Source organism: Populus nigra, chromosome 2 (assembly GCF_951802175.1).
Source record: "Populus nigra chromosome 2, ddPopNigr1.1, whole genome shotgun sequence".
In the NCBI taxonomy this organism is placed as follows: Eukaryota; Viridiplantae; Streptophyta; class Magnoliopsida; order Malpighiales; family Salicaceae; genus Populus; species Populus nigra.
In genome coordinates this window covers 34917450-34930544 of record NC_084853.1, presented here as the reverse complement: position 1 = coordinate 34930544, position 13095 = coordinate 34917450, and the positions used below count along the sequence as shown (strand labels likewise).

The 13095-nt window shown below is 33.2% G+C and overlaps 1 protein-coding gene across 1 annotated transcript; it reads right to left on the bottom strand.

Annotated features, from left to right (window-relative positions):
• Positions 1 to 3083: 3083 nt before the first annotated feature.
• LOC133681999 (zinc finger protein GAI-ASSOCIATED FACTOR 1-like) lies at positions 3084 to 6365 on the bottom strand. Its single transcript, XM_062105219.1, has 4 exons — positions 5704 to 6365; positions 5203 to 5599; positions 4911 to 5104; positions 3084 to 4201 (listed from the first exon to the last, which is right to left on the bottom strand). The coding sequence occupies exons 1-4, from the start codon at positions 5897 to 5899 to the stop codon at positions 3426 to 3428; spliced, it is 1563 nt and encodes a 520-aa protein (XP_061961203.1). The 5' UTR covers positions 5900 to 6365; the 3' UTR covers positions 3084 to 3425.
• Positions 6366 to 13095: the final 6730 nt, after the last annotated feature.

The window sequence follows — 13095 nt, the reverse complement described above, 5'->3', positions numbered from 1 at the left end:
AGAAAAATTCTTCTGCGATAAAATTGTCTTATTCATGTGTCTTAAACCTCTTAGGTTAAGGAAATAGAGAAAACAATTTAGCAGAAGTAAAACAACACAATTTCAAGTGAAGGAAGGTTTTTATTTACAAGTCACCCTCTTCCTCTAGCAATAGATAAAGAATAGATGACATCTCATTATAACCTTAGAAAGGCTAAAAGCCAACAAATATTCATTGCATGTCGTCAAATGATCTTCTCAAGATATTTGCTTCCTATTCCTTAGGAAATCCTTTCAAATAACCAAGACTTAAATGTCTCTTCCCAAAGGAAGAAAAAGATGCATATTGACTAGTAGTCTCCCAAGACACCTTTTAAGCCTTTTTACGTGATACATATTAAAGGCTTATGGGAGCAGCTGATAAGGTAATTATTATTGGCATATCTTGTTAAGACTTGAAAAATTCTATAACAAGCTGGGTGTGGTAATATGTTAGACTTCAAAACAATTAAGGTCGATAATTAGCCGAACCTAATGTAAACTGGATCTAATGATGTATCTGACCCAAGATAATATGAGCCTAATGAACTGTCAGACCCAATGCATTTTGGTTCAGCAATCTACTGAACTGAAGAGAACATGGGTTTAACATTATGTCTAGCCCAAAACACTTAGGTTCGGCGATAATCTTGGGGTTGGTGATATGTCCAATCCAATAAACTTGGGTTCAACCACCAACTGAATCTAAAGAAGCATGGGCCTAACGAGATGTCAGACCCAACATGCTTAAATTCAACTGAAGCATGGGCCTAACGAGATGCCAGACCCAACATGCTTAAATTCAACTGTTAGCTGAACCTAAAAAAACATGGGCATGATGAGATGCTAGAACCAACCTACTTGGGTCCAACTGTTATCTAGAGACCCAAGGAAACATAGGTCTAGCAAGATGCTAGATCCAATATATTTAGGTTCAGCAATCAGTTGAACCTAAGGCAATATGTTAGGTCATAGATAAACATCTAAATTAAAAGTGTTATGGGTTGGATAAACTGTCATACCCTTTAACCTAGATTGGGTTACATCCTATGTTTTGAGTATCCAAGACTAAGAAATTTTACTTTTAAAACAATTACATGAATTATCCATATATAAGGTGATGATCTCCTTACGCTTATAGAAGTACAAAACATCTCTTAAATGACCTACCACATTTATCATCTTATTAATAATATGTAAGGGATACTTGTCCCTTATTAATGCCACTGAAAGTAAGGGATTATTCAGTCATTACTTTCTTTGAAAACGACAAGGTTCAGGGAGTATAAAACACCTTTTCAACTAGATAAAGGGTTCTAAACCTTTTTAATTCTTAATAGCTTGCATATATTTCAAAGCAATAATTACTCTGAAATACATGAACAAACATCACTTGTTTTTGGAATTTAGAGCTCTTTTAAGGTCTTGTTTGTTTGACAGAAAGTGTTTTCCTGAAAACCACTTTCCAAACTTTCATGTGTTTTTTTGTCATTAGAAAAGTTGGTCAACGAAAAACACTTTCTAGTTAAAGAAAAATTTAGCTTGGTTTCCATAAAAGCGTTTTCCTTTTATTTTTTGTGGAAAACACTTTTTGGAAGTTGTGAAAAATTTAGAAATGTCATATTATTTGCTAATTATATCAAATTTGGCTCTCAAACTTTTGATTGTTGTATATATTTTATTTTGAATATTTGTTTTTCAATTTCATCCCTTAGAATTTGATTTTTATATTAAATTTGGTCCTCATTTTTATAATTTTTATTTATTTTTTCCTTATTATTTTTTAATTGAAATTTTTTATCTATCAAATTTGATCCTCATTCTTTTGATTGTTACTTATTTTATTTAAAATAATTTATGAAATGATAATTATTATTATTATTTTAATTTCTTCATCTTTTAATTTATTTTATTTGTTAGATTTGATCTCTATTATTTTTATTATTATTTATTTTATTTAAGATAATTTATGAAAAAAAAAATTTTCATTTTCATTCAACTTTTTATTTTTTAAGATTTGTTCCTCATTATTTTAATAAACTTGAAAAAATAATACATTAATAAGTCATTTTCCAGCTCATTTTCCATGACATAACCAAACACTAGAAAGTGTTTTTCAACTTATTTTTCATTACACTACCAAACATCGAAAAATAATTCACTTTCCCAGAATTTATTTTCCCAAAATTCACTTCCAAAAAAAAACTACTTTCCAGCAAACAAACTGGGCCTAAGTCATTTATTGTCTTTCCCATAAAGTTACTAACTTTATCATCGGGAATCTTAAGTGTTAGGACTATTATTAGAGGTACATGGGGCTTAAACATTAATTTGACACTTCCTAAGCCATGAAAAATAACTTTCACCCAAACATCTTAATTAACCATTACTCACAATCTAAATAACCTATTACATATAACCCATTACATAAATATTCTGGATTTTAAGACATCACAGAAAAAAAGGCACCTTCCCTAATTTGAAAACCCACTAGGCTAAAGAGTGTTTAGCACTGTTTTTATTTTTGTTTTTATTTTTAGATGGTTTTTAAAAATATTTTTTATTTAAAAAAATATTAAATTAATATTTTTTAATATTTAATAGTTTTAATATACTAATATTAAATAAAATATAAAAAATATTTTAATATATTTTTAAACAAAAATTTATTTTAAAAAGCTATGTAAACCACAATATGAAAAACTCTCTAAATATACGGTGGAAGACTGGGCAGGAACAGACTGAGTAGAGTTGCCATTGTTGAATGCATGACCCCCCCAGTTGACTGGCCTTCTTCGAAGTACAACTATCATTCAATTAAAGAGGCCACCGTCTTTTACCTCATTTCTCATGATGTATCATTCTCGAGCAGACTAGAAAGCTTAAACGTGCCTCCATAGCTTCATGCCTCGTAGTTTGGGTAGAGCCGGATCTAAATGTTGGCTAGGTAAACGTCCTGTAGTAAGAGGATCAATGTGCAACCAAACTTAAAGCACCTTTTCTAGTCGAACCAAAATTTCTCTTTTTACTAGAGCAGCTCAAAATTAGATGGGAGGAGGAACAAATATTTAAACGTTTGGTAAGTAATTAAGCAGCAGCAGCAGCAGCCAGTAATTCACAAGTTCACCAACACTCCTTTATGAAAATATTTCGATTTTAACTTGCCTTCGAAAAGCAACCACGTACTATCCATGGAGACCAAAAATATGCATCCTACTACGAGATAACAAGTATATGTTTAAGAAACGACGAAAAGAAAATTCTCCTCCCTGGACCTTTGGTATGGAGACACGAAGGTGTACGTATATCTACATATAAAAAGCTCAGAGAGATGCCCCTGAGTGCTCAGCTTCTTTTCCACCCATGACAAAAATACCTGGGAAAAGTGAAGCTAGCTAGATAGAGCTCTAAAGTGAGGTTGCTGTGGATCCATTAGGTTTTCTCTCAGGAACACCATCCCATGTTTCTTCAGAATTCCCTCTCCTTCCACCAACATATGCAGCGGCTGCTGCTGCTCCAACATTAAAGCCACCAGTACCATTGTAGTTTAGCAAAGCAGAACTAGCAGCATCCAGGCCGAGCCCAAGAAGGTCGAGTGTTGTTGGCTTGTTTCCAAACAACGAAGATGAATTCATCATAACATTACTTGTGGGGAGTACAAGTCCAAGCCCAGCGGCAAAAGTAGTATTGTTCTCTGGCTTCATATCCCATTGATTGCCATTGCCGTCTTGATTAGTTGAAGGGGGAAAGCCTAAACCACGGAGAAATGATGGGTTTGATGTAGTTGCACCCATTTGTGCTGCTTTTTGAAGCAATGCAGTGGCAGACATGGCCGGCTGCGGAGACGGTGTGTAATGGCGACGATCTTGGTCTGTGGGGAAGAGAGAGGAGGTGGTGTTGGAGAGATAAACAGATCGTGAAAGAGAGAGTGATGGGGGATCCATTGCTCTAGGTGTTGGCATAGTAGGGGGACAATCAGAGCGAGCTAAGCCACAAAACATTGGGAACGCAGATGGTGATGCTCGTTGGGGGATAGCAGCCGGTGATGCTGTTGAAGAAGCAAATATACTAGCAAATACATTACTGGTTGAGCTAGTAGAGCTTGTGCTTGTAGCTGAGGCATTGATCAGGCATATAGTTGCTGGTGTTGGTGGTGAAAGTCCAATTGGATTTTCTGTTAATTCTGTGACAAGAAACAGAGAGAGAGAGAGAGAGGACATTAACCCAGAGTAAGAAAGAAACGAACTAGAAGAATAATGCAGTCGATCCCAAAAACCAAAGAGAAAGGGATATGCTAGCAAAAAATGGTATTTTGTTTTGGAGGATCTGGTGTTATGTTTTAAAGCGATTTTTTTGTTTTAAAATATATTAAAATAATATTATTTTTATTTTTAAAGTATATTTAAGTGTCAGGATCCAAAAATATATATATATAAAAAACATAATTTAAAGTTAGAAAAACAATTAATTTTTTATAAAAAAAAAAACCCAGAAGAAGGTAATAGCTTGAACTAGAAAAGCTTTATTAAAAGCAAAAGCAAGGAGCTATCATGGAATCCTTTCTCTCAAAATTTCAACCCACTAGAAAAGCTTTACTAGCGAGCAGCTACGGCTACCCATGAAATTGAAACGCAACACTATCCTTCTCTCCCTCTCACACACCCACCGACCGACCGACCGACCGACCCACATTTGTTAATATTCTCCAGTCTATCGTCGACACGAGAACGACATCAACAAGATACAAAACACAAACCCATTTACCCAACACAAAACTATAGACTTCAATCCATTCTATTCTATCCACAGCCACAAGAAAACAATAAATAAATAAATAATAAATCAACCCATGATAGTACGTACTAGCTAGCAAGCTAGACCAAATTAATTACCTGAGCTTTGAACTGACAAACCCGGAGACACCACGCTAGTAGTCGGCGTAAGTGGTGGAGGCGGTGGTGAAGCAACCACACACTTGACGTTACAACCATTCCCTTCATTCCCCGTTGTCGCTAGGGTTTGCGCCCTTGCACTCTCCTCCGTCAACGCATCACAGAATGCCCTATGTGTTATAAGACTATCCCTCCTACATAAAAACAAAAACAAAACCAAAACAATTAAAAATTAAAATCAATAACATACAAAACAAAGTGCGTAATGAAACCAAAGTTATTTGACGCTTACCTTGAAAACATAGTGCCACAATCGCATTTATACTCTCTAGTGCCACAAGTTTTCATGTGAGCTTTCCAATCAGACTGAACAGCATATTTCTTTGAACATCTCTCACACTTCCACTTTTTCTCACCGTGCTTCCTGCTGAAGTGTTTTTTAATGCCAGTAAGGTCCCCAAGAGCTCTAACTGGGTTGTGATGTACACAAGATGGCTCTGGACACACATAGACACGTTTCCTTGGCTCTTTGTTGGTTCGTTGCTTTAGCTTCCATGGTAAGTTATGGCCTCGTCTGTGAAGTTGCAGGTTCTGGTCTCTTTGAAAGCCCTTGTTGCAGATCTCACACACGAATCTGTTTGTTGCTAATAAAGACTTTGGTGATAACGCAACTACTTCTGCATCTGGATCTGAAAAGGAAGAAATTAAATTGAGTTTATTAAAAAAATTAGCTGACAAAAATAAAAGTTTCGAAATTTGGGGTTCTTGGTAATGGTTTCTGTAAGTAAATTACCTGGCATTCCAGGGAGATTTCGCTTCTTCTTTGGTGGTGGCACTGTAACGGAGAGTGGCATGCCTTGGTTACCAAATGAAGAGACAATTGTGTCCTCTCCTGAAGCTGTAGATACTTTCATTCTTAATGAATTCTCAACATCCACCATTCTCTTTCCTTCCAAAACTTCAGCTTTGTCCTGTTCAAAACTTACCATAAAAAAAAAAAAAAACCTCCACTTCTCCAAGTCTCTAAGCTTGCAAAAGATGGCCGGCAGTAATCGTATACTAGCTATAGAGGGTTTTGATTCACAAGGTCAACTAACAAGAGAGAATGGATGGTTACACCTAACTAGAAGCATCAATGAAATGAATTCTTGGACATCAAATCACCAGGATACCAATCCACTAGAGCTGGTGTTTGGATACTGATATTCTGATTTCTTTCAGAATTCAAGAAGGAAGAAAAAACGAGAAAAAAACGACCATGTTTTGAAAATTCTGTGTGTGTTTCTTTAGCGCTCTCTCGCAATGAAGGGAAATGAAGCACCGTTTTCACTCGGCCAGTGACTCATCACACCCGAGTTTCATAGTCCCAAAAGGCGGCTAATTGAATTCATACTCATCTTCGGAGGGGAGAGAGAGGACCAGAGGGAGACACAAATAACATTGAAGAGAGGAGAGAAGAATTTTGAATGACGTGGAGAAAGCAAATTAAAAAAAAAAAAAAAAGTTAAAGCGGCGCCATTTTAACCGTGGTTGATTTTGAACCTGTACTTTATGGATTTATTTAATTATAGTTAAGAGAGCTTATGCATTTTGCCAGGGCAACAAGTCTCTCCCGCTGCCCCGCGCAATAAATCTTACCGTCCACGTGTCAAATTATGCTGTTTGCTGACATTTGTCGTAACTAGCCGGACTAGGCGGTGCTTGTCGTTTTATAGAGAATAAATTATTTTGATGTTAAAAACATTATTTTAATTATATCTACGTGCATATTTTGTTCGGAACTTTTTGAGAGGCGATAATAGTGGAAAGACATTAGTACCCATGCTAGATTAGGATTTCACATGGGATAGTTCGGTTTATCGGCAAATACTTTTAATAATCTTATATATTTTTATTTTCGCAATTACCTATCCTTAAATTTGTACTCGTGACTTGGATTATGTAATTGTGTGGCTTCGGCTATGCATAATAAATCCTCATTTTCACATGTGTTTTTTATTTTGTTTGTTAAGGGAAAAAACCCCATTTGTCTCACGTACTTTGAATGTAAATATATTATATGTTCCACGTGTCTTTGTTAAGTATTGTTGAAATTCGATACATATATTTGAAATTAATTATATTTAAATTATATAATTATTTATTTTTTCTATATTTTGATTCATACCATAAAAGTAAAAGACATAGATTTTATTGATGAGCCATAAAATCCAAAATATTTAAGAATAAGACTTATATGTTAGATAATTGGCTGACTTTTTAGTTCAAACAATTCATTCATTTCTACTAGAAGAATGGTTCCATTTAAAAGGTTCTTAGTTGTCCATGTAATAAAGAGGGGATTCATGTCATAGCAAATAGTTTCGTCGAGCTTTTCCTGACAGGTATGTTGATTCTGAAATGTGTTACTAACTTAGCACATAGGTCACTAAACCCATCAATGGATTATTGTATAATGCACGCGCAAACCCTCTGAAGGTTATGGGGAGGATTTTGCACATTTAGTTATTGTCCTGAATGACCAACTTTAAATCACCATGTACATTCTATACATGCTCCCTTAGGTCGGTCAGACCATTATAGTTGTCTAGACTCATTTTTATGGAAATGTAGTTCTTAGGGGGTCAATTACTCATTACTCATTTAGACAATGAAGAACCCCTCAACTGATTAGAGTTGTAGTCATTCTCCTGGGTATCCTCGTATATAGATTTTCTTTTAGTCTTTTTTTTGTTAGGCTCTTGAGAGCCCGAGGAGTTTGACATGGAACGATGGTTACGATAACCGGTTTCCATCTCACGATAGCTAGGGGAAGGACATTCGAAGTACCGGTTTTGTACATGAGTATAACAATGGCGTGAGCGACCCCTTAAAGGACTCTCACGATTGTCATTATATTTAGTCTTCATGGAGTAGTGTGATCGTTTACGGGTGCCCAGTACGGCCAGTGGTTGTGGCGCTAGGGCGTTATATGTCATTGAGGGAGTCAAGACTTATCAAGGTGGCAAGGAATGATTTTGACCTTATGTTTTCAACACGATTTAAGTGAGAAGTTGTACTTGACTAATGAGTTGTTGAAGATCTGGTTGGGTAGACGTGTTCGTGGTGACGAGTAGATTTTCCTGTGTTTTGTCCCATATGTGTCTTTGTCGTGTGCCATGGAATGGCCTGGAAATGTCAAAAGCTTTTGACAGAAATCGATGGCTTTTGTATCAGTTGACGTCAATTGATAAGTCATAAAATCCAAGATGTTTAAGAATAAGACTAATGTGTTGGATAATTAGTTGATCTCTTAGTTCAAACAATTTGATCAATTCTCTATAGTCAAGGTATTTGGTGACTTGATATGGAAAACCTAAAAGGTTGGTAAGTGGTAACAAGTAATGCCTGGTAAAGCAGGTAGCCGGTAACTGTGGCAATAGCAGGTGGTGTCTGGTAAGCCAGGTGCTCAGTAGCTGGTATCTGCAAAAAATTCTCTTTGATGGATGTGAGAACTCTCCGATGTTAAAGTCGATAACTTTATAAAGAGAGAAAGTGCAATAATATTTTAAAGAGATAAATTCTAAAAATATATATGCTAACAATATTGAGAATGAAGAGACTATAAACGTTTGATTTGATGAATTCATGGTATATTTATAGCTCATGAATCTTATCCTTTTGCGGAGAGGGGGGGCTGATGTGTAATTTTATCCTTTTGATATTTGGAGTTGTATTCTACTCAAAATAATATGTATTGGATCCATAAAAAATATTAAGAGACCCGCATGAAGTCCGAAAAAAATTATCTAGCAAGTGTTGGGCTCAGGAAAAGTGTCTGAATCTATTAGAAATAAAATGTGAGTCAAGGTATACTGTCTGGACCTAAACACACCGGGCTTGGGCATAACAGCATAGCGCCCATGTTCCTTTGATGTTTTTTGAGCTTTTTTCTTTTTTAGATGATTTCTTTAAGTTTATTTGGGAAGATATATTGGATTCATTTGATTTGTATCCATCATTTATCATCAAAACTTGTTTAACTTTAAAGATGTTTTTAATAATAAATAACATTTTAGAATTATATATTAGGATATTTTCTTTCACAATCAAAAGTATTTATATTAGAGAATTAATGAAGATCAAGCCTCTTATTCTAACTATTTTCAAATGTATTAATAAATGTGTTTTATTTAAGGTCATGCTAAGGGATTGGGTTTTTTTTTTTTTCTCACCCGAGCTCATTAGCTCATTGGGGTTAACAACGTTCACATTAGGGGTATATATATATATGTATATATATATATATATATATATATATATATATATATATATATATATATATATATGTATAACACATTAAGACAACGTTTGCTGTTAGTCCCCATTTAGTGGCTTTCTCGTAATTTGAAGAGCATTAAAACCCTTGTCCGATTTTAATTAGCTTCACACAGCTGTTTTGCCTGAGTAAAGAACAAATGTCTGATTGATTGAGCACATCGTTTGTAGGAAAATTAACCTACCTTTGTTTGCAAGCAAAGAGTTGCAGAGAAAACAAGACAGTGGCAAAAACAGGAGAAAGGTGTAATTTCAGGGGCATTTTTGGATAAAGGAAAGAGTAGGCTCGATTGTCATTATTTGTAGGCAGTACGTGACAGTACTCTTAGCTAATGACAAATGGTCCTTTAAGTCCTCCAGTGCTTACAGGCACCTACTCAGCTATTCATAGCAGAGCACTGATCCCATGTCTGCCTGTTCACTGTATTTCGTGCTGTGGCCATTGCGAACTTCATCAATCAGTTACTCGTCCAAAGTCCAAACTCTAGTCTACGTGAGCGTTTCGAGAATGTGTTGGGTATATTTATAAGTACGTTTAATTTAAAATAACATCAAATTAATTTTTTTATAATTTTAATTTATTAATATTTAAAATTAAAAAAAATATTTTAATATATTTTTAAATAAAAAATACTTTTAAAAAAAATTAAGAACTATTTTTAGAGTTCAATATTTTTTTTTCAATTTCATTACCCAACATTAGATTTAATAAGTATTAAATTTTATAATTTATTTTGATTAACTTTCCATGTATTTATCTCGATCTCCTTACTCAGGTTTGACAGGTTAATCCGGGTTCATTTAAGTTATTATTTTTGTTCTTTTTTATTTGATTTTATTTTTAATTTAATTCTTCATTGGGTTAATTGAGAATTAAGCTACATAATTTATTTTTTATTTGCTTATTATAGGATTATCACAGTCTTATAAACCGGGTCACGGGTTAAGCCGGTTGACTTAGGTTTTGTTTTCTTTTTTTTGTTGGTTTCTTTTTTTATCTCATCCTTCAATATTAAGTTGACTGAAAATTATATTTTATAATTTGTTTTGGTGTGCGTTCTATGAGGTTTAGGCTTTATAATTTGTTGCAATGTGCATTCAATGAGGTTTTTCTGGTATCATCATCCAGATTACGAGTTTGTTTTGTTGACTTGGGTGGTTTTTTGTGCCTTTATTTTTTATTTTTGTAATTTCATTATTCAAAATTGAGTTGATTGTGAATTGAGTTTTATAATTTGTTTTGATAAGTTTTTTATGGGGTTATCTCAGTCTCATAACCTAGGTTTGAAAGGTTAACTTAAATCAACTCCACTCATTTTTTCAATTGAATTTAGTTTTCTATTTCATTTTTCAACATTGAGTTGATTAAGAATTGAGTTTAATAATAATAAAAAATTCTATAGGGTTATCAGGATTTCATGATCTGGGTAGCAGATTTGACAAGTTAACTTGAGTCAATCTAATATATAGCTGTTTCAATACTTAAAAAAAGATGTCTTCTCGATTTTTTTTTGAGTTAAACTACATTTTCTTATTTGTCTTATACTTGTCAAGTCGACAAGGTCACATCAAGTTAATCCCTATATGGTTTTAATTTTTTTTCTTACTGAAAAACAAATTAACAACACCTGATTATTTTTTTATGTCCAGAAAAAAATTAACCTAACCAGCAATGTAGTGCAGGCAAATCTATAGGGTTATCACAGTCTTATAACCTAGGTCACGGGTTAAGCCAGTTGACTTGTGTTTTTTATCTTTTTTTTTAGTTGATTTTTTTTTTCAATTTCATTCTTCAATATTAGGTTGTTTGAGAATTAGATTTCATAATTTGTTTTAATGTACGTTTTATGAGGTTTTTTGGTCTTATCACCAAGTCATGAGTTTATTTTGTTGACTTATGTGGTTTTTTGTGTTTTTCTTTTTAATTTCTTCCTTTAAAATTAGGTTTATTTTGAATTAAGCTTTATAATTTGTTTCGATATGCTTTTTATGGGGTTATTCCGGTTTCATGACCTAGGTTTGGAAGGTAAACTTGAGTTGATTAAACTCATTTTTTTAGTTGAATTTAGTTTTCAATTTCATTTTTCAATATTGGCCTGATTGAAAATTGAGTTTAATAATATATTTTTTTAATTTGTCTTCTATAGGGTTATCAGAGTCTCATGACCTGGATAGTAGACTTGACAGGTTAACCCGAGTTGATTTGAGTCGATCTAATAAATTGTCGTTTCAATACTTAAAAAAAGATGTCATCTTGATTTTTTTGGGTTAAACTACATTTTTCTCGGTCATCCAGGTTATTTTCGGACTTATCAAGTCGACTAGGTCACATCAAGTCAATTCCTATATAGTTTTAATTTATTTTTCTAGTAAAAACACGTTAACAACACCTGAATATTTTTTTATATCAAGAAAAAATTAAACTCGATTCGCAATGTAGCTTAGACAATTCTATAAGGTTATCATAATCTTATAACTCCGGTCATGTGTTAATCTTGTTGACTTGAGTTTTTTTCCTTCCTTTTTTAGTTGATTTTTCTCAATACTAGGTGGACTAAAAATTAGGCTTTATAATTTATTTTAATGTGCGTTCTATGAGGTTTTTCTAGTCATCACCCAGGTTACAAGTTTGTTTTGTTGACTTGGGTGGTTTTTTGCATCATTTTTTTTAAAATTTTATCATTTAAAATTGGATTGATTGTGAATTGAACTTTATAATTTGTTTCAATGTGCTTTTTCTAGGGTTATCCTGGGTCGACACAACTTTTTTTTAATTTAATTTAGTTTTCAATTTCATTCTTCAATATTGGATTGATTGATAATTGAGTTTAATACACACACACACAAACACACATATAATTTGTATAGTATTATCAGTCTTATGATATGGGTAGCATATTTGGAAGGTTAATCCGAGTTGATCTAAGTCGATTTAATATGTTATTATTTCAATACTTAAAAAAAAATGTCTTAGTTTTTTTGAGTTAAACTATATTTTTATCGGTCATCTGGGTTATCTTTAGACATGTCAAGTTGACCAGGTCACATTAAGTTAATCCCTATATAATTTTATTTATTTCAATACTTGAAAAAAGATATCTTAATTTTTTTAAGTTAAGCTATATTTTTCTCGGTCATCTGGGTTATCTTTAGACCTGTCAAGTTGACCAGGTCACATCAAGTTAATCCCCATATAATTTTATTTTTTTCTACTAAAAATCACATTAACAACATCTAAATATTTTGACGTCTAGAAAAAATTTAACCCGATCCACAACATAGCACCGACAATTATATGGTGTTATCATAGTCTTATAATCCAGGTCACGGGTTAAGCTAGTTAACTTGAGTTTGTTTTCTTATTTATTTTCAATCTCATCCTTCAATATTAGTTTGACTGAGAATTAGATTTTATAATTTGTTTCAGTGTGCATTTATGAGGTTTTCTGGTTTTATCACCCGAGTTGTGAGTTTATTTTATTGATTTGGGTGGTTTTTTGTGTTATTTTTTTTTATTTTATCCTTCAAAATTAGGTTGATTGTGATGAGTTTCATAATTTGTTTTGATGTGCTTTTTATGGAGTTATCTCGATCTCATTACCTAAGTTTGGAAGGTTAACCTAGGTCGACTCAACTTGTTTTTTTAGTTGAATTTAGTTTTTAATTTTATTCTTCAACATTTGGTTGATTGAAAATTAAGTTTAATAATTTTTTAAAAAAATTTGCTTTCTATAGGATTATTAGGGTCTCATGACTTTGGTGGCAGATTTGACAAGTTAACCCGAGTTGATCCGAGTCTATCTATGTTTTTCTTGGTCATCCGAGTTGTCTTTGAACCTGTCAAGTCGACTATGTCATATCAATTCAA